Below are 15,821 nucleotides of genomic sequence, written 5' to 3'. Positions count from 1 at the left end.
GCCTGTTGTTTTCCTTGGTGCTGGCAGATCACAGTGATGACTCAAATCATCACTTATTCATAGCTACATAAACTACAATCGCGTTTCAGTGATGAAATGATGAGGGTATAGCTGATTTCCCCTACTTTATGATGAGTTGACATGCTGACAGTGCAGCAAGCATGATTTCTTACATTGATAAAGATTCAAACCCTTAAGTACACCTTCAGCACACCCCGCGGGGCGTTAAGTCAGAGATATTAAAGTCTATTTTTGATTGTACTCTTATGTATCACACATCTCCCCTCTCTCTCAGGTGTATACATTCAACTCAGTGCGTAAATCCATGAGCACGGTGATCAAGCTGCCTGATGGTTCCTTCCGGCTTTACAGCAAAGGAGCATCTGAAATCATGTTAAAGAAGTGAGTGATAGGGGAGGATGAGCAAAGGAGGAAGTGGTCTGGTGTTACACGAGATTATGTAAACTAATATAACAGCAACAGCTCACACTGTGTTTAATGTAATTGTTTAAATGGTTTTAATCTGTAAAATAAAAGCTGCTCTTTTTCCTCCCCAAAAATCTTCATCTGTCTTCCAGGTGTTCCTACATTCTCGATGCCAATGGAGAATCTCGCAGTTTCCGCCCACGTGACAGAGATGAGATGGTAAAACAGGTAAGACTTCTGATTCCTTCATTGTATCGTTCTAAAAGTCCTTCTCCTAATAGATTTTAGCTACCTTCTCAGTAATTTTCAAGACTTTCCCTTTTCAGAAACTAGAAGATTTTACATGTCACAAAACATGATAGATTTTCTTTTGTTTTCCACAAACATCAAACAGAAATTCTATCCAGAGGGGTGACTTAAACAGAAACTAAAACCCAGATTGAGTGCTGAGTGCCAAAACTTAAAGTAATCGTCACAGTCTCTAACTGTGCCTTTCTGCTGTTTTATGCCAAGCAGGTAAATCTGCAAACAGAAATATGAGAAAGCTATGAAAGTGAAATAAAACAGAATACAGAGTTGAATACTGTACCTCTTTTGTTTAATAATCTTGTTAGATGCGTGATGTTAGTGAGGAGCTATGCTATTGTGTAGGACAAACTTTGAGATGCCGACACCTCTTATTACATCGTGAAATTGTCATGATAAGCACAAGCTTCACCAGTGGTGCTGCCTCAAGGATCTCTTGTACCAGTATTCTGCTGATAGACAGAGGCCTATTGCAGCATCATTACGTTTGGCTGTTACTTTGTGAAACCAGATAAAAACTCTGTAAGGCCACTGCTTTCCTGACTCAGTCTGCCCATATTGTACCTTAAATATCCACTAGCAAAAATATTCTTCACACATTATAGATAAGAAGTCACACTTGGAGTCACACTAAACACCATAAGCATCACAGAACAGAATGTGAGTTAAGACCAGCGTTGGTAGACTTACATTCTAAATCTGCTATACGTGTTCACCAGATCAGCTTTGATGTAACTAAAACTTGTAACAGCAAAACACATGTATTTGTTCCACATAGTTCTAAGCCTGCGCAGGCTGAGTATTGTTAATTGACAGACTGCCTGACTGGCCTACATTTGCGTTTTGATAAACAACTTCTGCCGTGAGAAAAATAATTTCTTACACAATTTTGTTCCAGCTCAGTAGTTCAGTTTCCACTGTGGCAGCTTTAGTCACCTCATCTTTACATTACTGCTGTCTGCAGCTTGAGGTCTTTTCCTTCCAGCTGTGTATTCATATTTAAATGTTATATACAGGACAATATAGTGTGGTCTAATCTTCCTGATTATTGCTGCAATAATGATTATTAATAGGTGATTGAGCCCATGGCATGTGAGGGGTTGAGGACCATATGCATTGCATACCGTGACCTTCCATCCAATCCGGAACCAGAATGGGACAACGAGACAGAGATAGTAACGGAGTTGACCTGCATCACTGTAGTTGGGATAGAGGATCCTGTACGGCCTGAGGTAGGATACAACGAAGTGTGTTTGTTTGCCTCAGTTTGGGTAATTTGGATAAATCCATTTTCATTTTTGTATAGTCCACTACATATATACTTGTGTATTAAGTAAATTGTGCTGTTAGCCATATAGGTAGCCAGCTAGCATTAGTATGATTATTGTACTGATGATTTCTGCTCCTTCCACTGGCTGGAAATTGTTTGGTGGTCCTTCGGTTGCTGCTTTGTATTACTCAGGACAGTGACAGTCGAGGGCAAGATGTGTCCACTCAGCAACTGAGTACACCATCTGGCCACTTGTCAAACACTTAGCATTTAGGTGTCCTTTACTGAGTGAATACACTTTTTCAAGTGTCAGTATGGAAGTATGGGATTTGAGAGCTAGCATGTGTTTTGGAATAGTTGGAATTTGAATTGGTTCTTTGGGTTTGTTCATGCCATAATGCGACTGTGCTGTTAAAAATAATATTGTTATATTTTTTTGTGAACAAATGTCCTTGTTCTCCAAGGTGCCCGATGCCATCCGTAAGTGTCAGCGTGCAGGCATTACAGTGCGGATGGTGACTGGTGATAACATTAACACAGCCAGGGCCATTGCTGCTAAATGTGGCATCATCCACCCCGGAGATGATTTTATCTGTCTAGAGGGCAAAGACTTTAACCGACGAATCAGAAACGAGAAAGGAGAGGTAAGTGGTGGTCTCAAATTAGTTGAATACCTTGTCAACTGGATTCCATGCACACTAATACATTTGTTTTAAAACTATAAAATGATTGCATCTCTTTCATGTCAAACAGCTGGGCTTCTCTTTCCTTTAAAGACACTTAAAACAGAGATTTTTGAATTATTGACCCTGTTTTTAACAAGAATGAAGCAGACACATATGTTGCCAACTTTGCTTTTTGAAATCATCATGAGAGCATAACACTGCACACTCACCAGCCACGATTTGTCAATAATAAGCTATTAGCTATTGTATATGAGCTAGTTAATTAAATTTATAAAATCATTTTCATGTTGAAGTGAAAATGTTTCCTGAGAGCTAAGTGCAAGTTTGCCACTGACTTCTATACAATTGGAGAGGTCTTTTACAATCATAGGAGTCGCCACCTGCTGGTCATGAAAAAGAATGCATGTTTACAGAACATTTGCATTAGTTTCACTTCTCTAATGCAGTGTGAGTCGTTTATACATTCATTTATCCAAATGTTTATGTAGCGCTCATTTACTCAATACCATTAAATAAATGGGCTTTGGGTTCTTTTTCTAGTGTACTCTCGTACGATATTTTTCAGTTAACTTCTGTTTTGTTTCTGGGATCAATGAAGCTTATCCCTTAACAGTAGCACTACACGCGAAAATGAACACTAGTGTCTACAGTGCAGTAAATCATGTCATACACCATGTAAAGTAGAGCATTGCAACCCTCCTTTAATTTACCAAACAATGAAAACAATAAAATAACTAGAAAAAATTTGCATTTCCTGCGAAAATGCTGTGTGGATGCCTTAACGCTGAAGATTTCTGCTGAAAAGAGCTGAAAAAAAAAATGTTACCCTAAGCAGGATTCGAACCTGGTCCTGCTGGTCTCAAGGTAGTTACTCATCTCACTGAGCCAAACGGATTCTCACAAAGAAGAGGTGGAGTGACTGACAATTGTACTGATAAGAGGTGAAAAGGCTGAAAACTTTGCAGAAAAGAGTTCAATCAGCAGAATTTCTGCTGAAAAGAGGTGAATGAGCAGAATTCTGCTGAAAACAGCTGAAAAAGCTGGTATTTGTGCTGAAAAGTGGTGAAAAAACTTACAATTATGCTGAAAAGGGGTGAAAAAGCTGAAATTTGTGTTCAAAAGAGTTAAATTTTTTTTACTGTTAACTGAAAGAAATGTTGCCACAAGCGGGATTTGAACCCGGGCCTCCCAGTCTGAGAATGGATGCTCATCTCACTGAGCTAAAACACAAGTCAACCCGGCAAGAAAAATCAGTGAGGCCACTGATAATATGGCAGAAATGGGCAAAAAACATTGCATAAAAAATTCAATATTTCAAAAAGTATAGAAGTTATGAGCACCGAAAGTCATAGCACCCATTAGCAGAAAGAGCAGAATTTTTTAAAGTTTGAACGGAGAAAATCGGCTGAAAGCTGAGGGAGTAGTTAACGTCCAAAAACGTACGGAGGCAACTTGCTGAATAATAAAGAACTAGAAAAATTTGCATTTCCTGCGAAAATGCTGTGTGGATGCCTTAACGCTGAAGATGTCTGCTGAAAAAAGCTGAAAAAGTTGAAACAAAAAAAATGTTGCCCTGAGCAGCATTCGAACCTGGCCCTTCTGGTCTCAAGGCGGCTATTCATCTCACTGCGCCAAATTCTTTCTCACAAATGGTAAATGGCCTGTATTTATATAGCGCTTTACAAAGAGGTGGAGAGACTGACAATTGTGCTGAAATGAGCAGAAGCGGCTGAGAATTGTGTTGATAATTAGTGAAAAGGCTGAAAACTTTGCAGAAAAGAGGTGAATCAGCAAAATTTCTGCTGAAAAGAGTTGAATGAGCAGAATTTCTGCTGAAAAGAGTTGAATGAGCAGAATTTCTGCTGAAAAGAGGTTAATCAGCAGAATTTCTGCTGAAAAGAGTTCAATCAGCAGAATTTCTGCTGAAAAGAGTTGAATGAGCAGAATTTCTGCTGAAAAGAGTTGAATGAGCAGAATTCTGCTGAAAAGAGGTTAATCAGCAGAATTTCTGCTGAAAAGAGTTTAATCAGCAGATTTTCTGCTGAAAGGAGGTTTTTCCTGAAAACAGCAGAAAAAACTCAAAATTTTGTTGAAAAGAGTTCAATCAGATGAATTTCTGCTGAACAGAGTTGAATGAGCAGAATTGTGCTGAAAAGAGGTTTTTGCTGAAAATAGCTGAAAAAGCTGGTATTTGTGCTGAAAAGTGGTGAAAAAACGGAAAATTGTGCTGAAAAGGGGTGAAAAAGCTGAAATTTGTGTTCAAAAGAGTTAAAAAAAGTTAAAGTGTTAACTGAAAAATGTTGCCATAAGCGTGATTTGAACCCGGGCCTCCGAGTCTGAGAACAGATGCTCATCTCACTGAGCTAAAACACAGGTCAACCCAGCAAGGAAAATCAGTGAGGCCACTGATAATATGGCAGAAATGGGTAAAAAATATTGCAAAAAAAAATTCAATATCTCAAAAAGTATAGAAGTTATGAGCACCAAAAGTCATAGAACCCATTAGCAGAAAGAGCAGAACTTTTTAAAGTTTGAACGGAGAAAATCGGCTGAAAACTGACGGAGTAGTTAACGTCCAAAAGACGTATGGAAGCAACTAGCAGAATAATAAAGATAAAGAATAAAGAGAAACAGGAACTCAATAGTGTGGATGCCTTTGAGGGCATCCACACAACTAGAAAAAATTGCATTTTCTGCGAAAATGCTGTGTGGATGCCTTAACGCTGAAGATTTCTGCTGAAAAGAGCTGAAAAAGTTGAAAAAAACGTTGCCCTGAGCAGGATTCGAACCTTGTCCTTCTGGTCTCAAGGGTTAATCAGCAGAATTTCTGCTGAAAAGAGTTGAATGAGCAGAATTTCTGCTGAAAAGAGTTCAATCAGCAGAATTTCTGGAAAAGCTTAAAATTCTAATGAAAGCAGCAGAAGAGGCTGAGATTTGTGCTGATAAGAGGTGAAAATGCTGAACCAATCAGAGGTACTGCTTCTGTCTGCTTCATCAGGCTGTGTATTTGTATGTATTTCTGCCATGGAGCGTTAACAAGAATCTGAGGTCCATATTAGAAAAGCTGCCAAAATCATAAAACATTGCCGAATTGTAATAAATTATCAATATGAATTACAGGTCTGTGATAGTGTATCAATTTGTAGTGAAAAAAACATTTGGGCCATGGTGGAATTGAACCCTTGAACTTTGGTCTGAAGATCCGTTTCATTACCAATTGCGCCACTGGCAAAGAGAGCGGGCGCCTGGAAAACAGGGTGATGAGCAGCCAGAATTCGATAGCTGTGAGATGCGAAAAACGCTGTTTTTTGGAGTTACAAAACGTCGTGAAAAAACTTTGCAGAAAAGAGGTGAATCAGCAGAATTTCTGCTGAAAAGAGTTCAATCAGCAGAATTTATGCTGAAAAGAGTTGCTGATTAGAGTTCAATCAGCAGAATTTCTGCTGAAAAGAGTTCAATCAGCAGAATTTCTGCTGAAAAGAGTTCAATTAGCAGAATTTCTGCTCAAAATAGTTTTTTCTGAAAACAGCTGAGATTTGTGCTAATAAGAGGTGAAAAGGCTGAAAATTTTGCTGAAAAGAGTTCAATCAGATGAATTTCTGCTGAAATTAGTTCAATTAGCAGAATTTCTGCTGAAAAGAGTTGAATGAGCAGAATTCTGCTGAAAAGAGGTTTTTGCTGAAAACAGCTGAAAAAGCTGTTATTTGTGCTGAAAAGTGGTGAAAAAAATTAAAATTGTGCTGAAAAGGGGTGAAAAAGCTGAAATTTGTGTTCAAAAGAGTTAAAAAAAGTTTAAATGTTAACTGAAAGAAATGTTGCCATAAGTGGGATTTGAACCCGGGCCTCCCAGTCTGAGAACGGATGCTCATCTCACTGAGCTAAAACACAGGTCAACCCGGCAAGGAAAATCAGTGAGGCCACTGATGATATGGCAGAAATGGGCAAAAAATATTGCAAAAAAAATTCAATATCTCAAAAAGTATAGAAGTTATGAGCACCAAAAGTCATAGCAGTCATCAGCAGAAAGAGCAGAATTTTTTAAACTTTGAATGCCGAAAATCGGCTGAAAACTGTGGGAGTAGTTGAGTGCCAAAAAGTGTACGGAAGCAACTAGTAAATAGTGGAATAAAGAATAAAGAGAAACAGGAACTCAATAGTGTCCACACAAATAGTGAATGCCCTTTGAGGGCATCCACACAAAAAATAAAGAATAAAGAGAAACAGGAACTCAATAGTGTAAAATGGCAGGTTTCAGTATTCAGGCAAAGCAAAACACACACAGCAATTTACCAGCTGTACACAGAATCTCCTCATATACAATGTAAACCACCAGTGACAAACAATCATAGTCCCAAACTAAACCTAAAGCCGGCAGAAATACACCCTACATTGCAGGCCTGTATTGCTCCAGTATAAATCCAAAAGATCTCCCAACCGGAAGTTCTTCACTCAACGAGCAAAAAATAAATAAATAAATAAACTCAGTACCTTGTGAAACTTGCAACTCCCACCAGATTAATCCAGGCAACAGGCTGTTTTCAGCTCCTCCAAACCTGTCACCTGCTCTTAATGCAGTAGCACAAAGATGAGGACGGTCTGTGATCTCCACATGCTCCACAAGCTACCTGTTTTAGCTTCCCACTAGTGATGGGATTTCCGGCTCTTTTTAGAGTACCGGCTCTTTTTAAGTACCGGCTCTTTCGGCTCGGCTCACTAAAAAGAGCCGGCTCTTTCGGTTCCAAACCGGCTGTTCAGGTTGTTTTGTTGCTTTAACCCTCTGGGCTCTATTCTGGCCATTTGTGGCCACTTCACTTTTCTTTTTTCAACCATTTTTGATCTGTTAATGCAAATTAATAATGTCAATAATATACACTATACACCAATTTGTTCCACTTGGCTCTATCGTGGCCATTTTTGGCCAATTGAAACCCATTATAACCACCTCTTTTGATTCCTTGTCATTGACAGTACTATATCATGCGATTTAGGTAAAATTGCTTTCATTCTAAACTCAACACATGGAAATTGTAGTTTTTAATGTTTTTTACCAAATTACATCATTTACCCATTTTTGGCCAAGCAAGCGATTTCATGTAATATTCCTAGTTTCTAGTAGTGGCCTTTGATGGCTTACCACACTCCAATGGACCAGAATAATGACACAATTTTGACACAGGTTTGATCTTACGGATCTAATAGTTTGTGTTTGTGCATGACATTGCAGCACAAACATGTATTTGCAAGATAGACTGGAATAAATAATGATGCATCAAACATTACATAGACTCCAGTGAATTTCTGTGGATGCAGGCTATTGAGCTTTGATGTTCCCAGTCAAACTTAGCATTGAAGCACATGTTAAAAGCACTTTTACTCTTGTATTTTTCATAAAAGAGACCATACCCAAAATATTAACTCTAGAAACAAAAACAAAAACAAAAAAACCCCCAATCACAGGACATTTTGCAGAGTTCAAACCTGCAGCTGCAGCTGCAGCACAAATGTGAGTGAAGTTGCCCCCCCCCACCTTCTTCAAATCCAACAAAAGTGGTATCAAACGTTTGTGCTACGTTTGTGCTGGTTTGTGCTGCAAAAATTTTCATTTGTGCTGCTATCATTTTAAAGATATTAATAAAAATTTCTAGAGGTCATCAGAGGTCAACCAGCCCCCCCACATTACCCAAATCCAACAAAAGTGGTATCAAACGTTTGTGCTACGTTTGTGCTGGTTTGTGCTGCAAAAAGTTTCGTTTGTGCTGCTATCATTTTAAAGATATTAATAAAAATTTCTAGAGGTCATCAGAGGTCAACCAGCCCCCCCACATTACCCAAATCCAACAAAAGTGGTATCAAACGTTTGTGCTACGTTTGTGCTGGTTTGTGCTGCAAAAAGTTTCGTTTGTGCTGCTATCATTTTAAAGATATTAAAAAAAATTCTAGAGGTCATCAAAGGTCAACCAGTCCCCCCACATTAATGGAATCAAACAAAATTGGTGTCAATCAACTGTGTTACGTTTGTGCTGGTTTGTGCTGCTAAAATTGTCGTTTGTGCTGTTTCTGTTTTTAAGATATTAATGTATATGTAAAGGTCAAAAGGTCAACCAGCCCCCCCACCTTCTTCAAATCCAACAAAAGTGGTATCAAACGTTTGTGCTACGTTTGTGCTGGTTTGTGCTGCAAAAATTTTCATTTGTGCTGCTATCATTTTAAAGATATTAATAAAAATTTCTAGAGGTCATCAGAGGTCAACCAGCCCCCCCACATTACCCAAATCCAACAAAAGTGGTATCAAACGTTTGTGCTACGTTTGTGCTGGTTTGTGCTGCAAAAAGTTTCGTTTGTGCTGCTATCATTTTAAAGATATTAATAAAAATTTCTAGAGGTCATCAGAGGTCAACCAGCCCCCCCACATTACCCAAATCCAACAAAAGTGGTATCAAACGTTTGTGCTACGTTTGTGCTGGTTTGTGCTGCAAAAAGTTTCGTTTGTGCTGCTATCATTTTAAAGATATTAAAAAAAATTCTAGAGGTCATCAAAGGTCAACCAGTCCCCCCACATTAATGGAATCAAACAAAATTGGTGTCAATCAACTGTGCTATGTCAGCCCATTCTCACTCCCGAGGCGTAACATGTCGACGTTTTGTCACGTCCCGCGGCGTTCCTGAGGAACATGAAAGGAGACCTTCTGCATTCTTATGGTACGCCGCGGGTTATGGCTCCCGCGGTAATAGACGTTGCAGCCCTGTATTCCAGCCCTAAACCTAACCTTATCCCTAGCCCTAACCATAACCTTATTCCTGATCTTAACCAGGACTATAATGATGTGAAATAGCGTGTTTCTAAGCGATTTGAAGAAAAAGAGCGAACATGTGTAGATGGAGTCCAGACAGTTCTCATATTTCCTCTTTTTTCCGAGGTCGTCATTTAGGAACGTGGTGGGTAGCCGAAAATGTAATATGTTGACGATTTGTCACCTAGCGTAAAATGTTACGCTTTGGGAGTGAGAACGTGTTGGCTATGCTTGTGCTGGTTTGTACTGCTTAAATTGTCGTTTGTGCTGCTTCTGTTTTAAAGATATTAATGAAAAGGTAAAGGTCAAAAGGTCAACCAGCCCCCCCACATTACCCAAATCAAAGAAAATTGATTTGTTTGTGCTGCAAACATTTTTGTTTGTGCTGCTAACATTTTAAACATTTTAATAAAATAACGTCTTGATGCGTGCTTAATCATCCAGGTAAGTAAATCCCAAAAGGTTGATTCTGTTCATCTGGACATTTTCAGTTGGAGAAACGTTTCATCACTCATCCAAGTGACTTCTTCAGTCTCAGCTGATTGCAGGTTTCCCCAACCTTATAAACACATGTGAGTGAAATTTCCCCCCCTACCTTCTTCAAATCGAACAAAATTGATGTCAAACATTTGTCCTGCAAATTATTTTGTTTGTGCAGGTTGTGTTTCCCTAATTTTATAAACAGTACATGTACGGTGAGAGAGAGATGTTACATCTGTCTTCACTTGCATCCCAGTCATAGATGCTTTGGAGATAGTTCATAAAAGATTACAGGATCACCCCAACCTCAGCAACAGGACCACTCTCAGCACTGATCAGTTGTGTTTGCTTTTGGAACTGTGTCTTAATTCCACTTATTTTGCATAAGGGTCAGTACAGGCGGAAACCTAGGTGTGCCATGGGTTCCAACAGGCCCCTGGTCAAAGTCACCAAACCAGTTCGTAAGCAGGTACAGGTGTGGCCAGAAGGGTCCTCAGAGGCACTGCAAGACTGCTTTTCCACCACAGGCTGCTACACACGACAACACCACAGACTTTCAGGAATATAGAGAAACTGTTACTGCCTACATCCCAAAATGCATCGATGATGTCACAGAGACCAGGTGTCACGGGTTGCTTAGAGGATCCACTCGCAGGACTCCTGAGTAGCGTTTAAACAGAGACGGTTTATTTACAGATCTTCACCAAGTGTATGTACAGACAGTGCGGGGTTAGTGCTATATACAAGACGTGAGGGGCAGGGCTCCTGGGAAAACAGGGATATCACACACGCGCTCAGTTCAACCTCTCTCTTCTCCGCTAGCGACCAGTCACTCCTTCCACACTCCACACAGGGAAAGACAGGGAATCTAGGAACAAAGAAACACTCGTTAAGTCTCTGAGACGGAGGCACAGGAAAGTTGAGCTAGACGTGTACTGACTAGAACCTTCACAACAATCCAGCGTTGAACAGCTGATCTCCTCCTTCTAATATACCAGCTGGTCTGATGAGGCCCAGGTGTTCCCAATCCAGGAAGGCGTGGACCGAGGGCGTGAAGTCGCCATGAGTTCCGCCCCTGCAAAACAGGGCAGAGAAGGAGAGAGGGGGAGAGAGAGGGAAAAAGAGAAGAGAAGGAGGGCTAGGAGGGGAGAGATTCTGATCAGCACCTTGCCAATCCTGCAGGTCGTGACACCAGGCCTATCACTGTCCGGGCCAATCAGAAACCATGGCTCACAGGTCAGGTTTAAATACTCCTAAGGTTGAAAAATGCAAGCCTTCAGAATTAGGTGAGCCAAAGAACAGCAAGGGCATCACGTGGCATCAGCTACAGCAAAGCTTCAGCGACAGCAGAGATACTTGGAGGCAGTGGCAAGGAATACAAACCATCACAGACTACAAGCCCACTCTGCAGACCGTGGTGACACAATCCCCAGACAGTGTGTGGAGATCCCTTGCCAAAATCAGTACCGCCGTTCCCACATGCCTCAAAGCCTCCAACATCATTACTGTACCCAAGAAGTCATCTACCTCCTGCTTTAAGGACTACCGTCCTGTCAAACTCACTTCCATCATTATGAAGTGCTTTGAACGGTTAGTCATGCATCAAATCAAATTATTGCTTTCGTCAAAACGCTCAAGTGATGATGGAATTTCAACTGCCCCTTACTCAGCCCTCACACATCTCAACACTAGAGACTCATATGTCAGAGTGCTGTTCATAGACTTCAGTTCAGCCTTCAGCATCATCATATTCTAATTTGTGTTGTACAGTTATTTCATTTTTAACCTTAATTTATATTTTATTCCTTCCTAGTTAAATTTACCCTTTTTAATTTTTCATATTTATTTCCTATCTTATTCATAGCCTTTTCCTTTTTTGTTTTCTTTAGGTCACGAGCAGTTGTCCAAGCATTTCACTACATATCGTACTGTGTATGACTGTGTACGTGACAAATAAAATTTGAATTTGAATTTGAATTTGAATTCATTCCCCAGCAACTCATTCACAAACTGGATCTGCTGGGGATCAGCACCTTGCTGCTAGATTTCTTGACAGGAAGACAGCAGACAATACGGGTCGACAGCAACAACTCCAGCCCAAGAACACTGAATACGGGGGCTCCCCAAGGATGTGTGTTGAGCCCTCTTCTCTTTACTCTGCTGACCCACGACGAGATCTACTACAGGGGTGAAGTTAACCATCTGGCAGAGTGGTAAAACAACAACAACCTGTCCCTGAATGTGGAGAAGACCAACAGCGACTCTACTTCCTCTGCAAACTGAGAAGCACAAGTATGACTCCTGCACTGGGTTCTGCAGGAAAAAATAACAACGGGTAGTGAGAGCAGCTGCACCTGCCTCATCTGGAAGGTCCTCTCCATTACAGGTGACTCCACTCATCCCTTCAGCAGCGTCTTCAGTTTGCTGCCATCAGGAAGGATACTGAAGAGCCTCCGGACCAGAACACACAGACTGAGAGACAGCTTCGTCCATCGGGCTGTCAGGATGCTGACCATCTCTGAATCGAGAAGGGGGGCCCAAGGGTACATCTTTCGCCATCCTACAATGCTGTGATTGTAGCCATTCCCCACTTTCTGTGAATGGTACTCATGGCCATTAATCAGTAGGCTTTGATTAGTTGTCATTGATCAATGGTCATAAGAATTTGCATACTAACAATCATGGAACTAACCCCCGAGCCCATTGTTCATTCAGTGGTGCTAGTTTCCTTCACTATGCAAATGTACTGTTTATAAGGTTGGGGAAACCTGCAGTCAGCTGAGACTGAAGAAGTCACTTGGATGAGTGACGAAACGTTTCTCCAACTGAAAATGTCCAGATGAACAGAATCAACCTTTTGGGATTTACTTACCTGGATGATTAAGCACGCATCAAGACGTTATTTTATTAAAATGTTTAAAATGTTAGCAGCACAAACAAAAATGTTTGCAGCACAAACCAGCACAAACGTAGCACAAACGTTTGACATCAATTTTCTTTGATTTGGGTAATGTGGGGGAGCTGGTTGACCTTTTGACCTTTACCTTTTCATTAATATCTTTAAAACAGAAGCAGCACAAACGACAATTTAAGCAGCACAAACCATAGTCAAAGGAGCCTGCAAAGAAAAGCGTCTGGACTTCTTTAAGTTACTTGAAGACGTTTCACCTTCTTCAGTTCTAAGGTCAAATGGTGGAGAGTCCCATATATAAACCTAGTCAAGGTGTGAAAATGGGTGTGGGTCCCAATCAGCCAGAGTTTCGGGTGAGTTCATTGTGAAACCTGGCCCCACCTTATCATGCGAATTCCTGAGATCAGATGGCCCAGGATGTGAGTGGGTGTTAAGGCGTCTGGGAAGGGATCTCAAAACTGGATTATAGATGGCAGAGAGTTGGTGTCGTAAACCACCGCCTCTGTTCAAAGATGGTCGCTCACAGTGGACATAGATGGCTTCTTTCACTCCTCTTTCAAACCATCTGTTCTCTCTGTCCAAAATGTGAAATGACCAGGTTTCACAATGAACTCACCCGAAACTCTGGCTGATTGGGACCCACACCCATTTTCACACCTTGGCTCAGGCGATTAGAGGATCATCAGGGGGTCTTTTTGTCCCTCTGTGGGGGGAAACTCCCACTAGGTTTATACCTGGGACTCTCCACCATTTGACCTTAGAACTGAAGAAGCTTCTCGAATGAGAGGTGAAACGTCTTCAAGTAACTTAAAGAAGTCCAGACGCTTTTCTTTGCAAGCTCCTTTGACTACAATGACCTGGATGACTGAGAACCTTCACAGACCAGCACAAACATAGCACAGTTGATTGACACCAATTTTGTTTGATTCCATTAATGTGGGGGGGCTGGTTGACCTTTGATGACCTCTAGAAATTTTTATTAATATCTTTAAAATGATAGCAGCACAAACGAAACTTTTTGCAGCACAAACCAGCACAAATGTAGCACAAACGTTTGATACCACTTTTGTTGGATTTGGGTAATGTGGGGGGGCTGGTTGACCTCTGATGACCTCTAGAAATTTTTATTAATATCTTTAAAATGATAGCAGCACAAATGAAACTTTTTGCAGCACAAACCAGCACAAATGTTTGATACCACTTTTGTTGGATTTGAAGAAGGTGTTGGGGGGGGGGGGGCAACTTCACTCACATGCAGCACAAACAACAAACACTGTTTGTAAACATGTCCTGGAGTTTATGCAGGTGCAGACGTTGCTACTGCTGTAAGTAAGCCTAACAGCTTCCAGATCATTTATTCTGGCGATATGGCAAGAAGGTCATCACTGCTTCAAGCATTGCCTATATGATGGTCAGAGAGCAAGGACAGCAAGCAGTCCTCTGCCCTTGAAGAAAAGTCATCTACCCAAGATGAAGAAACTTCCTCTCCAGAAGATGAGGGGACAATCTCCAAAGAGGCTGACTGCATTACCACTGATGTTGAGTACTAGCCAGTGCCTGAATCCTCTTCTTTGGGGGAGGATTGGGGTTGGGGGGCATGGAGGTGGAGGCTGAGCAGATGATGGAAAAGAACATAGGAACATTTTCTGAGACAGAGGAGCCGGTGACTGAGTGGATCCCTCATGAAAGGAAAACCATGTGGGTCCCACCACTGAAGAGAAACTGCTCTACAATCCAGTACCCACTGGTATCAAACCAGGGGTCACCCTGTATGCAGTTCCCTCTGTTGCAACTGGAGGAGCTGAGGAGGACGCTCTGGGATGTTTCCCCTGTGCCATTTTTCATCTGAGGAGTTCCTCTGCCAAGGTGACCGAAGTAAAGACGTTGTCCTCGGGGCTCCTCCGTCAGTTGGAGTCTGAACCCCTTGCCCTTTTTTACTTCCTGAGAACTTCCAGTGTTGTCATCCAACATGCTACGTATTGCTTTATTCTGGTTTAGGCTCACATCTCCACTTCATCTATAATCCTCCAATCCTCACACCTTCGCCTCCCGTGCAGGTTTGTAAGGGTGCACAGCAGCTAAAAGATCTCCTTTGTTATAAAGAAGTCAAAAGTAGATCTCAGGCTGCTAATGCAGGAAGATTTTGTTGTCTGTCTTTGGCTTCACCAAAACTACCACAGCGATATCCCACATGCCAAAGCAACGGAGGAATGTGTTTCTTTTGACAGCAACACACAAGGAACCAGCAGTCAGTGATGGGGAATAAAGGATGCGTAAAAGCAAGAAGCAATCCTGGACTACAATAGGCACAAATATTGCTTGGATAACTTAGAGAGGATGTTGGCACCTCGAGTTGTAGAAGGAAAACTGATGGCTGATGGCTCTTTTCTCCAATTTCCTGGATGTCTTGGATATAGATATGATGCCTTTGTCCCGCCGGAAACAACTTCACTGAAGTGGGGGAGTCCTCTACAACCTACAAATGAAAAGTGATCCTGGGAGAGCTGGGACACATGCTGGTGACCTCAACAACTGCAATACACCCTTCTCCCTGATTCTCAGCCACTTCTGCCATTGATCTCAAGATTGATCTCAGCACAGAGACTACAAGCCCATCATCATCAATGGAGCTCCAGTGGAGAGGGTGCAGTCCTTCAAGTATCTTGGTGTCCACATCTCCTCAGACCTGACATGGGCTGCCCACATCCAGACCAAAAAGGCTAGGCAGCGCCTGTATCACCTACGACAACTGAGGAAGTTCAGGGTCTCTCCAAAGATCCTCAGGATTTTCTATACAGGCGCTGTGGAGAGCATCCTCACACAGAACATGACATCGTGGTTTGGGAACAGCTGTGTGAAGGACCAAAAAGCTCTCCAGAGAGTGATCCGTACAGCAGAACGCTGCTGCAGGATTGCTCTCCCCCCGCTTCAGGACACCTACACCAGGAGAT

At 41.5% G+C, this 15,821-nt stretch overlaps 1 protein-coding gene across 5 annotated transcripts in view; it reads left to right on the top strand.

Moving 5' to 3' along the window:
* The window catches only part of atp2b3b (ATPase plasma membrane Ca2+ transporting 3b), a 103,218-nt gene that overhangs the window by 42,760 nt on the left and 44,637 nt on the right, over positions 1 to 15,821 (top strand). For all 5 annotated transcript variants that reach the window (XM_026155336.1, XM_026155338.1, XM_026155341.1 and 2 more), the window contains 4 exons: positions 296 to 402; positions 579 to 654; positions 1,806 to 1,964; positions 2,467 to 2,646. In XM_026155336.1, coding sequence (XP_026011121.1) covers positions 296 to 402; positions 579 to 654; positions 1,806 to 1,964; positions 2,467 to 2,646 — 522 coding nt within the window. The remainder of the gene's footprint in view (positions 1 to 295; positions 403 to 578; positions 655 to 1,805; positions 1,965 to 2,466; positions 2,647 to 15,821) is intronic.

This window comes from Astatotilapia calliptera, chromosome 20 (genome assembly GCF_900246225.1).
Source record: "Astatotilapia calliptera chromosome 20, fAstCal1.2, whole genome shotgun sequence".
NCBI classification, from domain to species: domain Eukaryota; kingdom Metazoa; phylum Chordata; class Actinopteri; order Cichliformes; family Cichlidae; genus Astatotilapia; species Astatotilapia calliptera.
Note: the sequence above shows the minus strand (reverse complement) of the source record. Positions and strands in the feature narration are given on the sequence as shown.